At 41.2% G+C, this 23,390-nt stretch overlaps 2 protein-coding genes across 3 annotated transcripts; one reads left to right on the top strand and one right to left on the bottom strand.

Annotated features, from left to right (window-relative positions):
- Nucleotides 1–3,540: 3,540 nt before the first annotated feature.
- LOC144888234 (electron transfer flavoprotein-ubiquinone oxidoreductase, mitochondrial-like) lies at nt 3,541–15,649 on the bottom strand. Of its 2 annotated transcripts, none has more exons than XM_078769489.1 (6): nt 15,506–15,649; nt 11,784–11,912; nt 11,411–11,640; nt 5,423–5,504; nt 5,076–5,194; nt 3,541–3,737 (listed from the first exon to the last, which is right to left on the bottom strand). In XM_078769489.1, exons 1-6 carry the CDS (start codon nt 15,546–15,548, stop codon nt 3,573–3,575), a joined length of 768 nt encoding a protein of 255 aa, XP_078625615.1. In that variant the 5' UTR covers nt 15,549–15,649; the 3' UTR covers nt 3,541–3,572. The 2 variants fall into 2 exon arrangements, with proteins under 2 accessions (XP_078625615.1, XP_078625616.1); XM_078769490.1 differs by having other exon boundaries at nt 3,545–3,737; nt 15,515–15,649.
- A 186-nt stretch (nt 15,650–15,835) lies between these two features.
- Nucleotides 15,836–23,307, top strand: LOC137424737 (uncharacterized). Its single transcript, XM_068112495.2, has 3 exons — nt 15,836–15,927; nt 18,544–18,654; nt 22,217–23,307. Exons 1-3 carry the CDS (start codon nt 15,856–15,858, stop codon nt 22,385–22,387), a joined length of 354 nt encoding a protein of 117 aa, XP_067968596.2. The 5' UTR covers nt 15,836–15,855; the 3' UTR covers nt 22,388–23,307.
- The last annotated feature ends 83 nt before the right edge of the window (nt 23,308–23,390 follow it).

Raw genomic sequence — 23,390 nt, 5'->3', positions numbered from 1 at the left:
AATCAATTAGTGTACACCTCTCCCTCCCAATGCAGCCTCAATGAGCTGCACTGCGGTATTGACGGGCGCCGGAGGCGCCCCGGCAATGCCGCTCTGTAGGATATTTAATTATTTGGCATGGGGGCGGTGTACTTTGAATGTATGTGTACTTGTTGTACACCGCTCCTTTCCTATGCCATCTCCAGGCATTGCAAATCGTCATTGCCGGGCACCAAAGGGGGCTCGGCAGTGACGCACGCTGAAAGAGAGTACTCAGTTTTCACTCTGGTTGTTTGTTTGTTTGTTTTCTTTCTTGGTTGTCCGGGCGATATCTCAGCCATCCTTTGAGCTAGGAAGCTGAAATTTCGGCACAGTAGTGAGCAAGTCCTTTGTCAAATACGGTATTTTTTGTTTTTTGAATAATCAATTAATTGAGGAGTTATTTAATTATTAGCGTTTAATTAAGTACTTATTTAATTAATTAAATTTCATTTCTCTTCTGACCATTATTAACTCAGGCACCTTTTGAGTTAGGAAGCTGATATTTGGACATGCCAATGACCAGGTGATTTGGCTGCAAAGGATATTTTTGATTTATTAATTAATCAATTAATCGATTAATTATTTAATTATTCGATTAATGACAAAAAAAATTTTTTTTTTAAAGTTACAGATTCTGATGAAATAGTGGTAGTTTATGTGTTCTCTGACCAAATTGATTAATAATTTAATTTTTTTATGATTATTATTTATTTATTTTCATTATTAATCATTTATTTATTTTCTTTCTCATTTGGCCAATATCTCAGGCACCTTTTGAGCTGGGAAGCTAATATTTGGACATGAGTGACCAAGTGATGTGGCTATCAAGGATATTTTTGATTTATTGATTAATCATTTCATCTATTAAGTATTTATTGATTAATCGATTAATTATTTATTGAGTAATCAATTAATTATTTAATTTTTTATAAATGACTTATTTAATTAAATTTCTAAAAGATACATCTTCGGATGAAGCACTAGTGCTTTAGGTATGCTATTAGCCAATTGATTAAGAAAATATTTTGTGATAATCTTTTATTGATTTTAATTATACAATTAATCAATCAATTAGTGTACACCTCTCCCTCCCAATGCAGCCTCAATGAGCTGCACTGCGGTATTGCCGGGCGCCGGAGGCGCCCCGGCAATGCCGCGCTGCAGCATATTTAATTATTTGGCATGGGGCGGTGTACTTTGAATGTATGTGTACTTGTTTTCTTTCTTGTTTGTTTGTCCGGACGATATCTCAGCCATCCTTTGAGCTAGGAAGCTGAAATTTCGGCACAATAGTGAGCAAGTCCTTTGTCAAAAACGGTATTTTTTGTTTTTTGATTAATCAATTAATTGAGGAGTTATTTAATTATTAGCGATTAATTAAGTACTTATTTAATTAATCAAATTTCCTTTCTCTTCTGACCATTAACTCAGGCACCTTTTGAGTTAGGAAGCTGATATTTGGACATGCCAATGACCAGGTGATTTGGCTGCAAAGGATATTTTTGATTTATTAATTAATCAATTAATCGATTAATTATTTAATTATTCGATTAATGACAAAAAAATTTTTTTTTTTTAAGTTACAGATTCTGATGAAATAGTGGTAGTTTATGTGTTCTCTGACCAAATTGATTAATAATTTAATTTTTTTATGATTATTATTTATTTATTTTCATTATTAATCATTTATTTATTTTCTTTCTCATTTGGCCAATATCTCAGGCACCTTTTGAGCTGGGAAGCTAATATTTGGACATGAGTGACCAAGTGATGTGGCTATCAAGGATATTTTTGATTTATTGATTAATCATTTCATCTATTAATTATTTATTGATTAATCGATTAATTATTTATTGAGTAATCAATTAATTATTTAATTTTTTATAAATGACTTATTTAATTAAATTTCTAAAAGATACATCTTCGGATGAAGCACTGGTGGTTTAGTTATGCGATTAGCCAATTGATTATGAAAATATTTTGTGATAATCTTTTATTGATTTTAATTATACAATTAATCAATCAATTAGTGTACACCTCTCCCTCCCAATGCAGCCTCAATGAGCTGCACTGCGGTATTGCCGGGCGCCAGAGGCGGCCCGGCAATGCCGCGCTGCAGCATATTTAATTATTTGGCATGGGGCGGTGTACTTTGAATGTATTTGTACTCGTTTGTTTTCTTTCTTGTTTGTTTGTTTTCTTTCTTGTTTGTTTGTCCGGGCGATATCTCAGCCATCCTTTGAGCTAGGAAGTTGAAATTTCGGCACAATTGTGAGCAAGTCCTTTGTCAAAAACGGTATTTTTTTTTTTGATTAATCAATAAATTGAGGAGTTATTTAATTATTAGCGATTAATTAAGTACTTATTTAATTAATCAAATTTCCTTTCTCTTCTGACCATTAACTCAGGCACCTTTTGAGTTAGGAAGCTGACATTTGGACATGCCAATGACCAGGTGATTTGGCTGCAAAGGATATTTTTGATTCATTAATTAATCAATTAATCGATTAATTATTTAATTATTCGATTAATGACAAAAAAAATTTTTTTTTTTAAGTTACAGATTCTGATGAAATAGTGGTAGTTTATGTGTTCTCTGACCAAATTGATTAATAATTTAATTTTTTTATGATTATTATTTATTTATTTTCATTATTAATCATTTATTTATTTTCTTTCTCATTTGGCCAATATCTCAGGCACCTTTTGAGCTGGGAAGCTAATATTTGGACATGAGTGACCAAGTGATGTGGCTATCAAGGATATTTTTGATTTATTGATTAATCATTTCATCTATTAATTATTTATTGATTAATCGATTAATTATTTATTGAGTAATCAATTAATTATTTAATTTTTTATAAATGACTTATTTAATTAAATTTCTAAAAGATACATCTTCGGATGAAGCACTAGTGGTTTAGTTATGCGATTAGCCAATTGATTATGAAAATATTTTGTGATAATCTTTTATTGATTTTAATTATACAATTAATCAATCAATTAGTGTACACCTCTCCCTCCCAATGCAGCCTCAATGAGCTGCACTGCGGTATTGCCGGGCGCCGGAGGCGCCCCGGCAATGCCGCGCTGCAGCATATTTAATTATTTGGCATGGGGCGGTGTACTTTGAATGTATGTGTACTTGTCAGTTTTTAAATCAAACTTTGCCAGACCATTGGATTGGTCAAGGAGGAGCTATGAAATGGCCGGATTGTTCACCTGATTTAACACCTTTAGATTTTTTTTTTTTTTTTAAATCTCTGGTGTTTTTTTTAAAAGTAAAGTCTACACGAGCAAACCAAGGGACCTTGAAAAACCTAACCATCGTATTGTTGATGCTGTGTCATCCATCCCTACAGCTGCATTGGAAAATGTTTTTTCAGAATTTGAACGCCGAATTAGATCGATTATAGTGAATGATGGGTGATATGTAGAAGTTTATTAATAATTCGAGAATATCCAAACAATACCATAACAAAAATAAACGTAGAAGTCTACTGCATGCATTCATATCAAATTTATGTCTAGTATTTCGAATAAGAATAAAACTATTCAACGTTACTTTTGGTACATCTATTTTCGAACACCCTGTATGTATACATCGCTTCATGTGTCACATCGTGCTTTGCACTTGCCTTGGGAGAGCCATCACGATGAATCCCCACATCACCCGTCGACACCCCTTTCACGCTGCCATCATCATTGTACAGCACCTGCACCAGTCAGAGTTTGAAACACATTCACAAAAAGCCCAAGAAGAGGCAAAGTACGAGTATAATGATGGCAGTTTGCCATAATGAGGGGCCATCAACATTACATCTGCAATAATGGTGGAATTTTGACCTCCTCTTATGTCCCACATTTATCCTTCTTTTCTCTCCTCCCAATTATTTTGATTATTCCTTCCTCTAAAAATTATCTGCCCTCCCTAACACATCCTTTTCCTTCCTTCAATTTAAATCTTCTGCTTTCCCTCTTTTTTTCATACAATTATGTATACAGGTTCTATTCATCAAACCTCACAAAATCAGGTTCTATTAATCCTCTTGTCCTAACATTGGCCATTTAATAAAACCCAAGAAGATGCAAAGTATAATCCACTTAAATGTGCATAATTGCAGAGCCGATTTAACATGAAAAGTTAAAAGTTATGGAAAATGGATTGAAATAAGGAAATTCCCTTCAGATGTGCCAATCTTTCCCTTCCCACCATAATTACCTCTGCCACCGAAGGTGGGCGGAGGTTATATTTTCACCCCTGTCTGTGAACAGGATATCTCAAAATATTGTGGATGGATTCGGACGAAATTTGGTGGAGAGGTTGGGTGTGTGACAAGGATGAAATGATTCGATTTTGGTGAAGATCCGGATCCAGATCCAGCCTATTAGTGGGATACAAAACGTAAACTGTTCAACCTGGTTTTTTAATGATTCTTCACCATTGAGAGATAGGGTCAAAAACGATATATAGCAGGATGTCTCAGAAAGTTACTGACGGATTTGGATGAAACTTGGTGGTTGAGTTGGGTAGGTGACAAGAATAAGCAAATTAGATATTGGTTCAGGTCTTGATACCACTCAGGGAAAGAACTACATCTCTATAGAATATAAAATAGGGGCAATACCCCTGGGCACTCACCTGGTAGAATAAAGCAGTATACTACATCGACTAAAGGTACTTTAAACCAATTTAAACCAAAATGGAAGCTGTCTGAGGCTCGGTGGCAATCCTCAAGAGAGCCTTCAAAACAAAACTTTGAGAATAATAAAACTTCACAAACTGGTCCATGAATCATGATCCTTCAATGAAAGAGGTGGATACTTCGATACCTGGGAGGACTCTGTTACATATTCTGAAACCTGCATATGGAGATAACAACCAACTACGCATGCATGCACACGTGCGCACATGCACGCACACCAGGAGAAGAGTACCAGGGTCTGCTCTTTATCAGCCCATAAACCACCACTCTCTTTCATTTAGTTCCTCCATGAGCTGAGATTTCTGCATTGAAATAATGTACGTAACAAGAAGAAAAAGGGAGTGAGACCTCGCTCGCTGCATAGCCAGGGTAGATTTCTACTCCAATATCTTCGGCTTGCTCTCCAAGCCAGCGTACGAAGTTCCCAAGGCGCACAATGTAATTACCATGGTTGTTCATTGGCAGGCCTGCTCAGGGTAGGTGTGACAAAAAAAATAATTCATTAGTATTTTGAGACATTTGTGTCACATCATTTAATTATGATCAAAATGTTCACCAATGGAAATACAAATTTAACAATAATTAAATTATACAACAGAACCAACATTTCAAGTACTTGTGTCAAATATCGAGTCATCAATGGTGCAATACTGACATTCCGTGAGCTTGTCAAAAACTCAAGGGTAGGGTCTTACCAGGAAGTATGGGAACAGGGATGCGATATTTCTTGGTGAGGATTGCAAACTTATCCTGAGTGATGGGCGTATGTAACGGGGCCTGTGGAATTGCCAAGCACACAATGGTTATATTCAGCAGATTATTCTCATCGATTCTTCTGTTGTCAAATACAGTACATGTTTTTCAATGTCCTTTTCTAAAAGCTTGGGACTCAACCCGACTTTCATTAAACTTTATATTTTCAATTTGAAAGCAAATGTTACATTTTATTTAAAAAATTCACATTCTTCAAAAGCCACGTTGTTCAGTATGCAAAATAGCCACAGTCTTGGCCATAAGGGGAGTGACCAAAGCAACACTATCTTGGACTATCGGGTGTCCAAGAGCCTCTGCGGTGGCTGCACACCCCAATGCAAGTCGGGCGTCAAATCCTCCCCATTCTTCCCGGATTCGTCAAGGCAGTGAGGTCACAGTCAAAGTGCCGCTTGGTCCCCATGGACCGGCCCTTTCCCTCTTGTCTCTTCTATCTCTATCTCTATCATGGCCCTGACTTCATGAAAGCGGGGGTGCACCATCCTAGATGTGGAGGATTTCTGGGTCGCTTCTGTGAGATCAATCGGCTGTCTCCGTGCCACGGGCTTGGTTGAAAGAACTGCCTGGGGCTACACAACACCACCAACAACAACAACAACACTGTCTTGGCCACTCACCTTACCTTCTTTGTCTTAAATTGTTTTCATAAAATAAATGCCTTTCTTTCAAATAAATCTCTCTCATGAGACTCTCTCATGCGCAGATTTATCCCATCTCGTCTTCAGTTGTCATACCCTTCCTCCCATCCATGGTACACGGAATCTTGTGGTGAGGCTGTTGCCCAGAAACAACTTGCCTTCGTCTCCTGGAAAGCAAATCCAACGGAAGGAAATCTCATTTCCTTTCACAAAGCCCAAAACAAGTGTGTGTCCACCCTCAGGAGAGCCAGGAAACAATATCTCTCCATTCTCAAGACCGAACTCTCTTATCTGTCTCCCTCTTCCAAATCCTGGTGGCGTCTGGTCAAATCTGTTTCTGGTGTTTGTTCCCCCTCCATCCCCTCCCTTACCTCAAATGGCTACACAGCTGACTCTGCACGTGAAAAAGCTGAATGCCTCAACTCTGTGTTTGCCTCTAAATCTTGTGTCCCAAACCCATCCCTCTCTGTACCCACCGTACCCAGTCGTACGCAGCTGCTCCTGGACTCCGTGTCCTTTCCTCCTGACAAGGTGGAAAAGTTTCTGTCAACCCTCGACTTTGATTCTGCAACTGGACCTGATGGCATCAGCCCACGGGTCCTAAAATCCTGTTCTTCTGCTCTTTCACTCCCTCTCTCTGTTCTCTTCACCCTCTCTTTTGCTCAAGGTCAACGGCCATCTGCTTGGAAATCAGCCAACATCACCGCTTTGCACAAAAAAGGTGCAAAAACAGATCCTAGCAACTACAGACCAATCAGCCTTCTCCCAATTATCAGCAAAGTCATGGAATCCATCATTGCTTTGGATACTAAATCTTTCCTCTCCTCCAATGGCTTGATCTCTGATCATCAATTTGGTTTCAGACCAGGTCACTCTACTCTGGACATGCTGCTTCTGCTGTCTCAACAATGGATGGAGGTCCTCAATGCCAAACAGGAAATTAGAGCCGTCTCCCTCGACATATCACGTGCCTTCGATACGGTCTGGCACCCCGCTCTGCTCACCAAACTCTCCTCCTTTGGTATCCATGGAAATCTCCACGCATGGCTGGCGGACTTCCTCTCTAGTCGTAGTCAACGTGTGGCCCTGAATGGGTTTCTCTCATCTCCTCTTCCTGTTCAGGCTGGAGTTCCCCAAGGCAGTGTTCTGGGCCCTGTGCTTTTTGTGGTCTTCATCAATGATCTCTCTGACTCTCTTGAAAATCCTCTCTATCTCTTTGCTGATGACTCCACTCTCTGCGGCTCCATTCCTCATCCCTCAGATCGGCAGTCTGCAGCCTCCTCACTCTCTGCAGACCTGGACAAAATCACAGACTGGGCAAACAAGTGGAACATGTCTTTCAATCCTGACAAATCTCACACTCTTCGAAGTCTCTACGAAAAGACCGACTGGACAACCCTCCCATCTACTTTCTGAATATTCCTCTCCAAGAAGTTCTGTCACTCAAGCTTTTGGGTCTCACTAACTGCCATGATCTTTCCTGGGAAAACCACATTTCCAAGCTGGCTTCCAAAGCCAGTCGCCGACTGGGCATCCTCCGTCGTGCGAAGTCCTTCCTTGGCACACCTGAGCTCCTCACCACATACAAGGCTTTCATCCGCAGCTCAATGGAGTACTGCTCTCCCCTCTGGGCTGGTGCTCCTGCCTCACACCTAGCTCGTCTTCACACTGTTGAAACCAAAGCATTCAGAATCATTGGAATCTCCCGCGATGACGCTATCTCCGAGGGCGTTTCACTTACTCACTGCAGGCAGGTTGGTGGTCTTTCCGTCTTCTGCCGACTCCTCTCCGGCCTTGCTCCCCCAGCTCTCTCTGGGCTCTGTCCCCCAAATATTCCTACAGGTCGCACAAGATCTGCCTGCTACCCTCTTATGGTTAAACTGCCAAAATCAACACTCTCTGCTCACCTTCACTCCTTCATTCCTCTTTTCTCCCACCTCTGGAACAAACTCCCTCACTCTCTTCAATCCCACTCCTCCCTCCAGGTCTTTAAAACGGCTGTTCACCATCATCTCTTATCTTCCCCAATCCAAAACCTTGATCTTTTCTACCCCCGCTAATTTCACCCCAAATCCACTTTTTGAGGTGCCGACTTCTTTCCTGAAAGTCCTTGGTGTCCTTGCGTTTTATACCTATCCTGCCCCCCCCCCCCCCCAGGCCCTCTCCCTCCCACACATCTCCCGATGTCGCTGCTCTCAAATGTTGTGTTTGTGCGCTTCCTCCCCTTCTCTCCCCATCTTGTCGACCGCTCCCCTTTTTATATACTTTGTTTGCTTGTTTGATTTGTTTGTTTGATAAATGTTAGCTCTTTCACGAGCCTCGACTCTGTATACAAAAAAAAAATAAAATAAAAAAGACCACCCCACAAAAGGCTTAATTTGGAGGTCAGAGATTTCAAATAAAAAAAGTTATAAAAATTGAGATATATTCAAGGCTCGAGATTAACGTTGCTCAGTCAACCAAAATTTGGCATCAGGCAACCTCATTATCGTGCCTTGAACATCCATATTGACAACATTGAATATGTATGTACAAAACAATTTTTGATGTGCAGAATGTTCTTCTGGATCAATAATTGACTAATAAAGGTTGTGTGGCTGAATCTATGTCAGAAATATTCACTCGTCGATTGGGCGTGGCACTGACCAATTGGATGTGACCGTTTTTCCAGCATCTTTATTCGTTTTTATAGTTATTGTGTCGATTTGCGTCAGAAAACAACGGCCCATTTGGGAGGTTCGGCAAATCACACGTTTCCTCACCTCATGTTTCCTCACCTCGCATAGTGGTGATTACAATGCTGTGATTACGGTGCGGCCGGTGGAGTCTTTATCACGCACTTTCCACACCTCTCACATTGGTGATTACACTATTGTGATAACGATGCTGCGTCTACCACATGCTTTCCTCACGTCATGTTACCTCATCTCTCACAGCGGTGATTACAATATTGTGATAACGATGCTGCGTCGATCACACACTTTCCTCACGTCATGTTACCTCATCTCTCACAGCGGTGATTACACTATTGTGATAACGATGCTACGTCGATCACACACTTTCCTCACGTCATGTTACCTCATCCCTCACATTGGTGATTACAATATTGTGATAACGATGCTGCGTCGATCACACACTTTCCTCACGTCATGTTACCTCATCTCTCACAGCGGTGATTACAATATTGTGATAACGATGCTGCGTCGATCACACACTTTCCTCACCTCATGTTACCTCATCCCTCACAGCGGTGATTACAATATTGTGATAACGATGCTACGTCGATCACACACTTTCTTCACCTCATGTTACCTCATCTCTCACAGCGGTGATTACAATATTGTGATAACGATGCTGCGTCGATCACACACTTTCCTCACGTCATGTTACCTCATCCCTCACAGCGGTGATTACTATATTGTGATTACCGTGCTGCATCTTTATCACACGCTTTCCTCACGTCATGTTACCTCATCTCTCACAGCGGTGATTACAATATTGTGATAACGGTGCTGCGTCTATCATACACTTTCCTCACGTCATGTTACCTCATCCCTCACAGCGGTGATTACAATATTGTGATTACCGTGCTGCATCTTTATCACACGCTTTCCTCACCTTGTGACTCTTCCTGATGATTACTGTATTGTGATTGCGGTGCTATCCCTGACAATTTTACGTTTCTTTGGTTCTCTGGACACTAAACGGCCATCCATGTGTAGTGGGTCGACATGGGTAATCCCGACCAGAGGGCGTGCCCGCTAGTAAATGTTAACAGTGATATCATTGTTACTCGCGATCTTTTGTGTGAGCGCTTGCAAAGGTGTTAAGGTAATCGGAAAGGTGGTATGTGTGTGTGTGTGTCTGTGTGCAAGACACACAAGTCCATTATTATATACCTCCCTTTACTAAGGTTACCATGAAAACGCCCTGAGCAAACTCATATCTTGCTGGATGCTCACGTGGTCGCTTGCAAAACCAAAACACGCTATGATTGTCGAGTTGAATAGTGGTTGTGCTAATGAATGAAAAACATTTTTTTCCCTGGGCAACCAAAATTCTGAAATGGTTGCCCAGCAGGGCAAGCCCCCTAAAAGGTTAGTGTTGACCACTGGTATATTTAATCATTGCCATGTATACTGCACTTGGATATATAACAAAAAATAACCACCTTTAGAGGCCATTTTTCCCCGCAAAGCGGGCGTTGGCCTTTTTTGGGAACCGTGGTTGTTGTTGTTTTTTGGTCCCCTTTTTGAAGCAATGTTTTACGGCCGGATGCCCTTCCTGACGCCAACCCTTTTTGCCGCCTTTTAACGACAAACAGGGAATTACCAGTGAACTGGTACTCAATTAGCCGACCTCGGAAGGATGACAGGCTGAGTCAACCCCCCTGGCGTTAATTCAGCGATCGACCAGGATTCGAACCCAGGATCCTAGGATCCTAAGCTGGTACCCTAGCCGCTAGCCCAACACCAGGGACTTATACACCAACACGCCCCATGGTCTCCCCACATTTTTGTGCGCTCTCCCCACATTTTTGTATGTGGTCACCCATTCTGTCCCCAACTCCTCCCACACCTCACGCCCACAGTTAGGATACTTGGATGCAGGTTTGTATTATTTATGGAGGCATAACAATATGCCTGTCAGCCTGTCATCCTTCCGAGGTCGGCAAATTGAGTACCAGCTTGCTGGGATGAATGATCCTGGTGTGTACCCCGGTTTAGAATAGGTACACCGTATCCCTGCGCATCGTAAGAGCGTGACCAAGGGTTGGCGTCAGGAAGGGCATCCGGCCATAAAAACATTGCCTCAAACAGGGAACCATGATTGTCATGGGGCCAGCAAGGCTAACCCCCGCTCTAGCGGGGAAAATGGCCTTAAAACGATCATTCATTCATTCATTCAACAATACTGCTGATGGATTGCACTACATCGATTAGGACAGAAAAGTAGGATTTGGCAAGAATACCAGCATAAAAACGCCTACCCTTAAAAAAAGGTACCATGGCATCTTCAACATCAACAAGCAAGTGCTAGCAGTTAGGATAGCTGGCTTAATGGCTCATCTGAAGGATGGCGTAGCAATTTGTGTAAAGACCTACCTGCAATGCATGAGGATGACAGCTTTATACTTGGACCAGTAATCATAAGTCGAGGCTTAGAAAGCAAGTGACAAACAAAAATAATGATAAACCACAAAGCCTATTGCATTTGCAAAGCTAGAAGAGTCTCCAGGTTCCAAACCAGAACTTGTTCTTCCAAAATGCTCACCCCTCTTTCCTTCCAGTCAGGGAAAAGTTCATTGAGGGCCAAGGGTTCTATGCAGGCACCGGAGAGAATGTGGGCTCCAAGATGGGAAGCCTTCTCCACCAGACAAACACGCAGTTCCTGACTACCTTGTTTTGCAAGCTGTTTGAGACGGATCGCGGTCGTCAGTCCTGCCGGACCTCCCCCGACCACCAAAACGTCCACGTTGTCCGAAAAGCGTTCCATATTCACACCTTGAAGAGTTTGAAATCGTGACGACAAAAGCACGTTTTATAAAGCATTGCATTCATTTTTGATTGAGAAGTTTCAAAACTGAATGAGTTACGTTAACTTCCAAAGTAGTGAACAAAACAAAGAAATGCATCAGAGATCTCACCCTCCCATCGGGGGTCCTTTTCACGTGGATAGATGGAGTAGTGTGTTGTGATTCTTGGCACAGGTGGGTTGCTTGTACTGCACAATCTGCCGGCTGTAGTGCTCGGTAAAAATACCTCACAGAGTCTCACTGCAGTCACCAGAGGTACACCGAAAAAAACTGTTAAATGAAATGGACAGCACTTTTACAGCACTATCAATCACAGGTGTGGCACCAAATTTTGAGGTACCAGAGTCCTGCAAAAATGTCGGCCATGATGTAATCGCCAGATCGACCGTCACATAAACTTTTAACATGAGACTAACCATCTGAGTCCCCAAAATGAGTGGTAAACGAAATATGCACATTTTACCACGATAAACAATAGTTTAACAATTAACGCTCGCACACACTTAATCTCACAATTCAAAATCCCCTTTAAAGAAAACGTCAGAACTGGACCGGAACGCAGGAACAGGAAAACGCGGGAATAAACTAATAAAGAAGCCTAAATTGGGACGACCCCACACACAGATATCAGAAACGAGAGACAGGAATATGAATTAAAGGAAAAGAACACGTTGTGTAAAATGTAATGGGGATTGGCCTTATCTGTCCCTCGTCTTGTCTTGGTATCATCCACCATGCGGCTCCAAGCTCCGTTCGAGCTCGCGCGCCACCAGGCCTTGCTCCAAATTCCAAAGCACCCACGAGGTCCCACAGCAGGAAAAGCACCGCGCGTCCAACGCAGGCTAGCGGCTCCAAGCGAGGTCGATCTTCACACACGATCGGCCTGCCACGTCCCAGTCAGCTCTCCCGAAGCAAACGTGCAAGACGCAAGCGAACTCCACTCGGGCTATGACTCAACTTAACTCGGGCTGCGCAAAACGAAGCGCCGGATGTCCAAAAAGGCTAGCTGTGCAAAACGAAGAAGAGAAGAGAAGAGCGAATTATGTCCAAGCACCAAGAGAGCAAATGGCGTTCGGGGCTCCCTTAAATAACCTTGCCGGTGACGTCAGCCTTGGCGCGCTACCAACCAGCGACTTCCACCGAACCTTCCAGCTTCGCACCTCTCGCATTAGCTGGAGGTTCGAGCCGAGCGTGCCGACCAATCACAGGACCGTAGCGTGGCGATAGCTCGTAGCATGTAGCGTGGTGATAGCTCGTAGCGTGTAGCGTGGTGATAGCACATGGCACCCGATGTGGTTAGGCCTGTCGGAGGTGTAATTGGCGGCGGCCATGCGGCGGTGTCCTAGCCTGGTTTCCTTTTGCCTGTTCGTCTTCCAATGTCATGTTAGGGAAGGGAGTTATTTAGTGTTGCAATAAAGATCCTACCTAAGTGTCTAAGTGGTGTGCATTGCCATACAGGACAAAGGTTTGGCTGACCGGGTAAGACATACAGGGCTTTATTCTTTAATCCCTACTCTACTTATCACTCGAACATCCTGGTATGCTCACAGATATACTCTTAACCGACAAAACGCCTACACATGAAACTTATTACAGGGCAGATTCCTTACCGCGACAGACGAAGCACGTTACCTACACAGATCTATCTGGCTCTACATATTACTACCCCCGCCGACATAACAATACTTTTTGTAAATACAAGATAATTCGCTAAATCTGGATATATAATGGTTGGAAAGTTTGTCTCACTTCCGGACCTTGCTGTATTCGGCAATTCATCCAGATATGTGTTGCCTATACACCTGTGTTGTTATATCACTCCTTATACAAAGTGTCCAACATATTGACATAAAGCTTCAGGACAAGCTTTGGCCCCAATTATTTGACGGTGAAATTACACAAAGCACAATAACAACTAATCGTGAATGCAGGTGTTTTTTTGTTTTTGTTTTTTGTTTTACAAAGTAGCCATAAGGCAATACCATCTGGAACAGTGCTTGTCTATCCGTATGGTGCATGTATGCATGTCCACACAAACGTACACCAATCAGAGCTGAGGGTCTGGTCACATGACAGGACAGCGTTTAGTAACCATTACAATTGCAGATTTTACAAAAAGGAAATATAATAACCTTCCATGGAATGTGTTTGGGTCTCAGCAGGTAAGATAGGTCAGAGGTTTCAGAAATTCCTCAATATAATTATGATTTTGAAATGTGATCAACACGGATCTTGATCCCAAATCCGGAAGTGAACAGATGACGACAGTTCACGAGTTTGACAACATCGAAATACAATCGTGATTTAACATTATATTTTGATATATTAATAATATAGTATTAATTTGTGATTGAATGATGATGTTTGGAATGAAAATATAGAGATATTGAGTTTAAAGCAGAATGAGGAAATGACGTAAGAGTTTCCATCCGTGACATTCGCGGATTCCGCATTTGCAGTTTCGCCATTCACTGGATATAGCAACACAGACTAGGTAAGTTTTTTTTGTCCAAGTCCTATACGAACCTGCTGTCAATACATGACACTCGATTGAAGGTGCCACAGGAATGCGGCATTTATTGAATTTTTTTTTAATACTGAAATTAATTGCTAACTGGTATCCCCACCCATGTCATACTATCTTCTTCAACTAAAGTATAAAACAAGCCTGGCTACGCCGTTGTTAGATATTATCGGTCTTGCTTTTCAACTGTTGTGCAGATACGCTCTGCCTCGGATGGATTGAGGTGCCGGAGCGGTGGTGCCCCGGTGCTCTCCGGCAGGACTACGCCAATGCTACCAATACAAGTGGTAACTGCTGTATTGAAATTGATAACCACAATCAGTTGTCATTTGCAATCAAACTAACAAACAGCCTGATGCATGGGCAGCTTGGACGGCCTTTTTGAAGGACTAACATAAAGAGTACCTCACCTTTGTGCACAGATGCAGGGTGGTCCACAAAATTCAAACATACAGGAGCAGTTTAACCTGACTTAGTCAAAGGAAGTAGTAGTCCAACAGGATGGTGCAGAAGTGGCACACTTACCTTTGAACCGTCTAGTCTGGGTTTGATTTCCGACCAGACTTACAAACTGTCGTATTGACGTTTCGCAGACATGGCGGTACGTCACAAAATGCACCGTCTCTCACATGGACGTTAAGATGAGCGTCTCATCTGCAAGCATTTGTTGGTGGACATTATAGATCCTATTGTGTCCTTTGTGAAGAGTAGGTGAGTTATTGTCAGGATCCTGAAAAAAGAAAGAAAGACAAATTCCTGCCATTTTCCGTCGAACATCGGATCTGACCAGCCGCTTCGTGAAAGACTAGGAGAAAATAAATAAATAAAAACTTTCACCAACCTACCGCACAAGAGGGTGGGAACGATTGCGACAGTTAAAGTAGTAGTAAAGGTCATCCTCACCAGTGTTCACTCTAAGCCCCCCCTCTTCTTCTTCCTCTTCATCACCCCCCTTTTCCCCAGGAGCCTTCAAAAAGCTTTAATAATGACGTCATCGTCCCCAAATAAACATCATTGTAAGTTGACGTATGCAGCTCGACACTTTCGTACAAAACTACCGAAGGATAATACATAATGTATATGAACAACCATAACCCACAAGGATGTCGGGATTCGAACCTAACAATTCAACGCGAAAGTACAAGTTGAGAATCACATTCGACGAGTTTAAAGTGAACGTTTATTGTGTAATAAAACCTTACGAACGTAAATAGTGCTTTACAAGGCATTGTGCGGAACAGTTATAAAACAAACACTCCACTACACGTGCCAGTAAATACCTTATTCTGGTATTTACTGACTAACTTACCCGGAATACCCGCCGTGGAGCTTTTGAAGAGTCGCGACGCCATCACGATGTCTCGAATAAATCCTTTATTCCGCCTTGTTTACCACAGAATATATCGAATGATTTCCTACGAGACGCTTCACTGACTTTCAGGCCGTACTGGTATCACCTTTAAAACAAATATATCACATAAACATAAAAACAACAACAACAACATGTGTATGCAAGATCGAAATTATTTTCCTCTGTAGCTTTTTCTTCCTTGTTATAACGGATTTACAAATCGATTAACGATATTTGTAGCACAAATAAAATGCCAATTTCGGTGAGGAACTCCACGAGCGCGCCTTCCAGACGCCCACCCGCCCGGCATGCGTGCGCTGCCAGAGTGCCAGTCCAAGCTAATAGTAACAAAGCACCTCAAACTCCAAACTGATCCAATTGTGAGTTTTCATTATGTTTGACATTGTTGCACAGATTTTGTTTGGTTGTTTTTCCCCTCCATTTTTGTCAACCTTCAAAGGAGTATTCCTTTTTTTTGTTTTTAATTTAACTTGTAGGCCTCTGTATAGCCATAGGCGTAGGCCTTATTCAGTTATTGTTATTATCATCATACTTACGTGATTGCGGAGATTCGTGATTTTATTTTGGTTAAATATTTGATAACTATTTTTAACTTACCTGCAATATCGTTTAGGTGAAGTATCAGCATCGCCAGGTGTCCATCTGTCAGCAACACACACGATTTAGATGAAACTTGACTGCAAACTTCATCACCCGTGATGCTAAATCTAATACTAATAGTCCTATTTTCACCAAATTTCGTAGATCTTCTGAGGATCAAGGCCTCCTAATGCCTAACAAATCCCATGAAAAATTACATATTAATAGTAAGGTGGCTTAATGAAATATTTTGGAATTACCGTTTCCTGGTGGACAAACGTGCCAAATGTTCTATGAATGTTCCTCACGTCATATTGATTAATTTCAGACAGGTAGCCACCCAGAAATAGGACAATGAGACCTCAATAGGGGATACTTAAATTCAACATAGGATATTACCTGCAGATATGACGTCATATGTCCTCAGTCGGTGTTTTTACAACAACAGCTATTGAAAAAAAAAAATCAACACCAGTCAAAAATGCATCTAATTAAACTGATATAGACGTCACCGTTACATTTATTCACTTTAAATAAAAAGACAGCATGTAATGCTTCATACATGATGGCTGTAAATAGGGGACATTGGCAGACAATATCTCTGTTACCTCCGCCACCGAAGGTGGATGAAGGTTATGTTTTCACCCCTGTCTGTTTGTCTGTCTGTCTGTCTGTGAACTAGATATTTCAAAACGTTGTGGACGGATTCGGACAAAATTTGGCAGAGAGGTAGCATATGACAAGGACGAAATGATTCGATTTGGTGAAGATCCGGATTCGGATCCGGCTACTAGAATTTTAAAAGTGATTCTTCACCAATACCATTGGGAGATATGGCCAAAAACGATACATGGCAGGATATCTTTAAAAAGTTGTGGACGGATTTGGCCGAAACTTGATGGAGATGTTGCGTATGTGACAAGGACGAAATGATTCGATTTGGTGAAGATCCGGATTCGGATCCGGCTACTAGAATTTTAAAAGTGATTCTTCACCAATACCATTGGGAGATATGGCCAAAAACGATACATGGCAGGATATCTTTAAAAAGTTGTGGACGGATTTGGACGAGACTTGATGGAGATGTTGCGTATGTGACGAGGACGAAATGATTCGATTTGGTGAAGATCCGGATTCGGATCCGGCTACTAGAATTTTTTAAGTGATTCTTCACCATTGGGAGATAGGGCCAAAAACGATACATGGCAGGATATCTCAAAAAAGTTGTGGACGGATTTGGCCGAAACTTGATGGAGATGTTGCGTATGTGACAAGGACGAATCGATTCGATTTTGGTGAAGATCCGGATCCGGATACTAGAATTTTAATGTAATTCTTGTCCATCAAGTGAGAGGACTAAAACCGATACATAGCAGGATATCTCAAAAAAGTTATAGACCGATTTGGCCGAAACTTGGTGGACCGGTTGTGTGTGTGACAAGGACGAATTGATTCGATTTTGGTGAAGATCTGATTATGGATGCGGATACAAGAATTATTTAATATTGAGAGATCGGGTGAAAAGCGATAAATAACATGATATTTCAAAAACGTGTGGAAGAGTTATTACTAAACTTTGGGGATGAGTTGGTTAGGTGACGAGAACAAGCCGATTAGATTTTGGTTCAGGTCGGAATACTGATTCGGCCCATCAGTGGATACAAAACATAAACTGTTCATCCTAGCGGGGGTACGTGCCCTACCGAGCGCTGTTCTCGTAGTCTTAATGTTTTGGACACTTTTAATCATACTTCCTCTTCAATATTTCAATTATCTTGGGCAAATTTTGGACCTTCAGTAATAACTATGATTTATAATATCTATGAATTAAATAAAGATTGCAAATTAATTTACCAGCAAATTCACTTTCACATGGAAACTGGCACTGGCACTCCATTATTTTATTTCTAATTCGCCCACTATATTTTTATGTACATGTGAGGTGTACAAAATAATGCTCTGCGACAATGCCTTGTGTTAGTGGAAGCACAAAGTTTCATAGGTGGTGTATTATCTAAGTGTCAGCGGTTTGCATACCTACCAGAAGTATATATATATATATATCCACAAGTTATTCCATCCAAGGAATAATTTCCTTTTCGTCCATTTCAGGCACCAAGAAAACTTAATTCAATTCGAAATTAATGTATCTCCGACAAACACAACTGGAGTGTCTATATACTAGCAGCAGTGCCAACTTGCAATTAGAAGCCATTTTATATCCATGGAGACCGACGCCCCGGACCTGTGATTCTTTTTGTTGCTGTTAATGATCTTGTAAAAGCTTAAAATTTGTGCTCATTTGAATAACTTTGTATTCTTGTGACATTTGATTAACCTTTACTTGCTTGCTGATGTAATCATGATACAAAATGATTGTTCTCTTCTTTGGAAAGGTGACGAGAATGGCTGAACTCATGTCCGTCTCAATTGAAAGGAATGGAAGGTTGGAAGAAATCAATGATGAGGAAGAAATTGAAGACGAATTATCTTTTCAACTTGACAAGGTACATTTTGAACAGCACGTTGTACAATTCCACCGCCGCGTCTGAGGTTTGTAGGGTCTCCGCTCCGGGATTGTGTCTAAACCCCAACTGGAGTATGGTAGACTGGTCGGTATTCTCTTAATTGTAAACCCACGGGCGTTTCTTTGAGAAAGTCGGAAACATATCATCTTCTACGTGTTTTTGTATGCTGAATCCAAAAAACAATGTTGCCAAGCGGAATTTTTAAGTTAACATGCCCAAAATGACAAAATTCAAAATGGCCACCAATTCACACTAAAAAGCTTATATTTCAGCTACTAAACAATGTAGAAAGTTGAATTTGGTGGCTATACCCACATTTTTGGGGACAGGAAAGTTGATTAAGCCAAAATAAATTCTTATTATGGCCACCATGGTCAAACAGGTATGATTTCTAATATATCAGAACTTGTAAGCCATCAAAAGATTAATTCTTGTAGTAATCTATCCACTTTTATTCTGCCAAAAATCTTGCCATGATGATAACTTTTCACATTTCATTCAATAGTTGTGTAGTTATTTTACTATACATATGCAATTCAAGACGTTTATGCAAGTCTTCAGATTTAAGTTTGGTTTATGCATGTGAGGTCTTGGTTAACATCAGCACAGGTAACATGGTCCAGTACAAGGAAGTTTTGCTTGCACCGGAGATTTCTGCAGCCAGTTTTGCATTGGCAATGAATAATTTCCAAACAAGCTTGGGGAATTGGCTCCAAAAACATAAGGATGGGTACAAGATCATTCTGTTCAATTTGCCATCCCATATTTTCTGGATTGGGCAGTCTCTCTGTATGGCAATATTTGCCTGTCGCCACACCATCACCTGAAAGTGCACTCTTTGCATATATGGAAACTGAAGGCATCACTTGTTGGTGGCAACTTTTCTAGACTGTCAGTGCGAGCAAAGAGCATATGGCGGGCCTCATCAAGTGAATCTACTGCAACCTTGTAAATCTTGCACATGAAACACTCTGCTTGTTTCATAGCATCACTTGTCAGTTCATCCAATCCAACATTCAAAAGAAGGTCAAAGTGATGCTTAAAGATTTCTCATGCTGTTTTTTTGGAATGGCCATATACAAATGAAGTAGTGTCTGTGCCGGTCAAAGCATGGAATTGAAGAATGCCTTTCTCTGATCCTTTAGGCAGCTTCTCAAACACTTCACGCAGGGGTATGTATTTTGGTTTTCTCGCTGTCCCAGCCATCAACCACACTTTGCACATGCAGGAAATTTCATGTAGATGAGCCAGCAGAATAATAAGGACATCAACATCCCTTGAAACAAGAACAATGTTGTCCATAGCCATCTCTTTGCTCATGTGAATGGCATGCAAAATGAGTCTAGTATCCCCCCTTGTTCATGGTTGGCTGTGAGATTGGTCAAATTGAGACCTTGATTTAAGCTTATGACCTCTTCCTCATCAGAGAAACCACTAGCAACAACAATTGTTTTCTCGTGATCTTGAGTTTGAAGCATCAGTTCATCTGATATGAACTTGGCATGGTCAGCTTTATTTTCAGGAAGAGCAAGAAAACTTTCCCAATTGTTTGGAAGGGGAACATTGCGATCTTCGATGACTCGACGAACAGCATGAGTACTTCTGTTACGTCTTGATCGTGTGGATGCCTTGATTGATATTTTCCGGTATCTGCCAAATACTACATCGATTCTTTTGTATGCACTTCCTTTTTGCAACACATTTCACAAATGCATCTGCCACATGACCAAATGTTTTGGCCTTGTCTGGCTTTCCAAGTGCTACATGCTTGGCCATCAATTATAATTAATCAATCCTGATTCTCCTTCAAGTGTGATTGATGGTGGGCAAGTAACATGCTGTGTCAAGACATCGGCCAATATTGACATTGTACCAGTTCTGAGGGATTTGTTCATTTCACAAAGTGATACTGGTACTGGCATGAGTTCATGTCGTAATATTACTTCCATGTTGACTTCCCGACCACCTTGGTAAGCAACAAGGAGTCGGTGCAGGATACTTCAATCTACTTTCAGAATGGTCTGCTTGGCAGTGTTCTTGTCTTGCATCTTTATTTCATACAGGGTTGCAAATGTCGATGCATTATTCTTGTGAATAGGATCTCGAAATTTATACTGGACAACACCTTGCTCTTGATCATGAGGCATGAGTCTGCCTTTGACAAAGGCATTTAGTTGTGTTTGGCCATGGTGATATGCAGTTAGAAGAGATATTTCAATGTCACCAGTGGCTATATCCTCCGTTACAATGTTCTGTAGGGTTGAGTGCTGCTCAGATGAGAACACCTTTGCTTGATCAAGCAAGACAAACAAAGCATTTTCATGTTCGTTGTCATAACACTACTACTACAACTTTCTTGTCCCCAAAAATGTGGGCATAGCCACCAAAATCAACTTTCTACATTGTTTAGTAGCTGATATATAAGCTTTTTGGTGTGAATTGGCGGCCATTTTGAATTTTGTCATTTTGGGCATGTTGACTTCAAAATTCAGCTTGGCAACATTCTTTTTTGGATTCGGCATACAGAAACACATAGAAGGTGATATGTTGCCGACTTTCGCAAAGAAACGCCCTTGGATTCATTGGCAACTTTTGGAAATATCCGACCAGTCTATGATGCAAAGTACACCAAACAGGCCTACGGGAATAGCTGGCCTTGCAGGAAGTTTCTCGTTGCTGTTGTAACACCACCTTGTGTCGAACCACATCAAATGCACTTGCTTTGAGCCCTTGGACGATGGAGACCATGTTTGTAGGCTAATTTAAATATGGGATAATAGACCATTGTAGTTGTCTATTATCCTGGTGTTGGGCTAGCGGCTAGGGTGCCGGCTTAGGATCCTGGGTTCGAATCCCGGTCGATCGCTGAATTAACGCCAGGGGGGTTGACTCAGCCTGTCATCCTTCCGAGGTCGGCAAATTGAGTATCAGTTCACTGGTAATTCCCTGTTTGTCGTTAAAGGCGGCAAAAAGGGTTGGCGTCAGGAAGGGCATCCGGCCGTAAAACATTGCTTCAAAAAGGGGACCAAAAAACAACAACAACCACGGTTCCCGAAAAAGGCCAACCCCCGCTTTGCGGGGAAAAATGGCCTCTAAAGGTGTTTTTTTTTTTAGACCATTGTAGTTGTGACTGCCATATTCTAGCAAGCTCCATATTTTACAGTAGGGGGCTGTCCAAATTTATTACGTAAATTATTTTTGCACATCTGGTCCCATTGTCCCCTGCTGATGCTCCATAACTCTGAACCAGGGACCCCTCCCTACCAGCCCCCAATAATTACACAGCTTCATGAGTGTCAAATGCTTTCCTTGAATGTCAGATGCTTTCCTTTTCCCTCACAATTGGTATTATATCGTATATTTGGCTTGTTGCCAACTATGCTTTTATAGAGCTACAGCCATCATCTGAACAAGTCTGCATATATTTTAGAAGTGCTGATAAGGTTAAGTCGTCCCTTCAAATTATTCTTCCATGTTGCTGGCGTAAAGTCCAGTTTGAGTGAACTCCTTTAAACTGCTTTGTGATTATCCTCCACGGTAGGCGGCGGAGCATCTCGCCAAGCTGTTGCAAGTGACGGAGGGAGTGGCCGAAGAAGTCTGTGTATTGGAGAAAACCTGCAGCCAGAGCACACGCTTCCTTACTGCATGGCACACCCTTCTCACAAAAGGACGTCAGACCTTCAGCACCGGCACTCCGGGGGAACAAGGCTAGACTGGAGAGAGAATAAATAAATTAATCAAGCCTCAGCTCTTTTTGGCTTAAACCATATTCACCTCTTGTGTAAATTCTCTTGTTGGTATTCTGTTTGTCACCGTTTAACAGTTCGTATATAATATGAGTGTGGTGTATCATGTAAAACAATAAAATATTTTGGTCATATAAATGTTAAAAGTTGACCATAAAATCTCTAAGCAGGTTCCAAGGACTTCATCATTTTTTTGCAAATAGATTTCATAATAATGCATTAATCCTTAATTATATTGCAGCAGTGCATTGTGGGAGTCATAATTCTGTGGTTGAGCGTGTTCTTAAGCCAAAGTAGTGTCGAATTTGTTGTGAAATTACCTTTATATAGCAAAACAGCTGAAAAAGAAAAAAAAATTAAGCTGACCCTGCATTGTAGTCATCTGTTTATTACATATGCTCATTTTGTCGTCTCCCTTCTTCCTGGATATCATCTCTTTTCCTTTCTCTACTCATTAACAAATAAAACCAAAAAAACTTTTAACCTCACATCATCGTCTTCCCATACACATGTGCAATGTAATAGATACATGGTTCCTAACCTGTAATTTGGAAGGTGTATTCACAGACCGGCTGGCTAGTGAGCTCGTCCCCCGCGAAACGGCAATCACTTCTGTGTTTGTCTGTCCGGGCTGTAACTTTTTTTTTTTTTACCATTTGAGTTTCCTCATCAAATTTTCAACAAAGCTTTATTATGAGAATATGGAGAAGACAAATTAATAATTTGGTCAAGAGGTCAGTCACATAAAATCATCAATTTCCATCGAATTGACCGTAAATTTGAAGAATTTGCATATTGAGTCATTGAATTGGTTCACCAATCAAAAGCAAGAAGCCAATTGTTTTTTTAGATCAAAAGGTTGAATAAAATCGTCAATTTTCATCCACATGACTTGATATTTGAGCATGGTTTGCATATTGGGTCAATGAGACCTATTGCTTTTGAGGTCAAAAAGTTGAGGTCGCCTGA

This window comes from Myxine glutinosa, unplaced genomic scaffold (genome assembly GCF_964187855.1).
Source record: "Myxine glutinosa unplaced genomic scaffold, kmMyxGlut1.1 SCAFFOLD_2778, whole genome shotgun sequence".
Taxonomy (NCBI): Eukaryota; Metazoa; Chordata; class Myxini; order Myxiniformes; family Myxinidae; genus Myxine; species Myxine glutinosa.
This window is presented reverse-complemented; position numbering and strand designations above follow the sequence as displayed.

Excerpts from the sequence above, each read along its gene's own strand:
- LOC144888234 (XM_078769489.1), bottom strand. The coding sequence starts at position 15,548 with ATGGCGTCGCGACTCTTCAAAAGCTCCACGGCGGGTATTCCGG. Across the intron at positions 11,913-15,505 it reads CTCCACGGCGGGTATTCCGG|TGAGACTCTGTGAGGTATTT; the intron begins GTAAGTTAGTCA and ends TGGTGACTGCAG. Across the intron at positions 3,738-5,075 it reads CTGGCTATGCAGCGAGCGAG|GTGCTGTACAATGATGATGG; the intron begins GTCTCACTCCCT and ends TGACTGGTGCAG.
- LOC137424737 (XM_068112495.2), top strand. The coding sequence starts at position 15,856 with ATGCGTGCGCTGCCAGAGTGCCAGTCCAAGCTAATAGTAACAAAGCAC. Across the intron at positions 15,928-18,543 it reads AACTCCAAACTGATCCAATT|GTGACGAGAATGGCTGAACT; the intron begins GTGAGTTTTCAT and ends TTCTTTGGAAAG. Across the intron at positions 18,655-22,216 it reads TATCTTTTCAACTTGACAAG|GCGGCGGAGCATCTCGCCAA; the intron begins GTACATTTTGAA and ends CCTCCACGGTAG.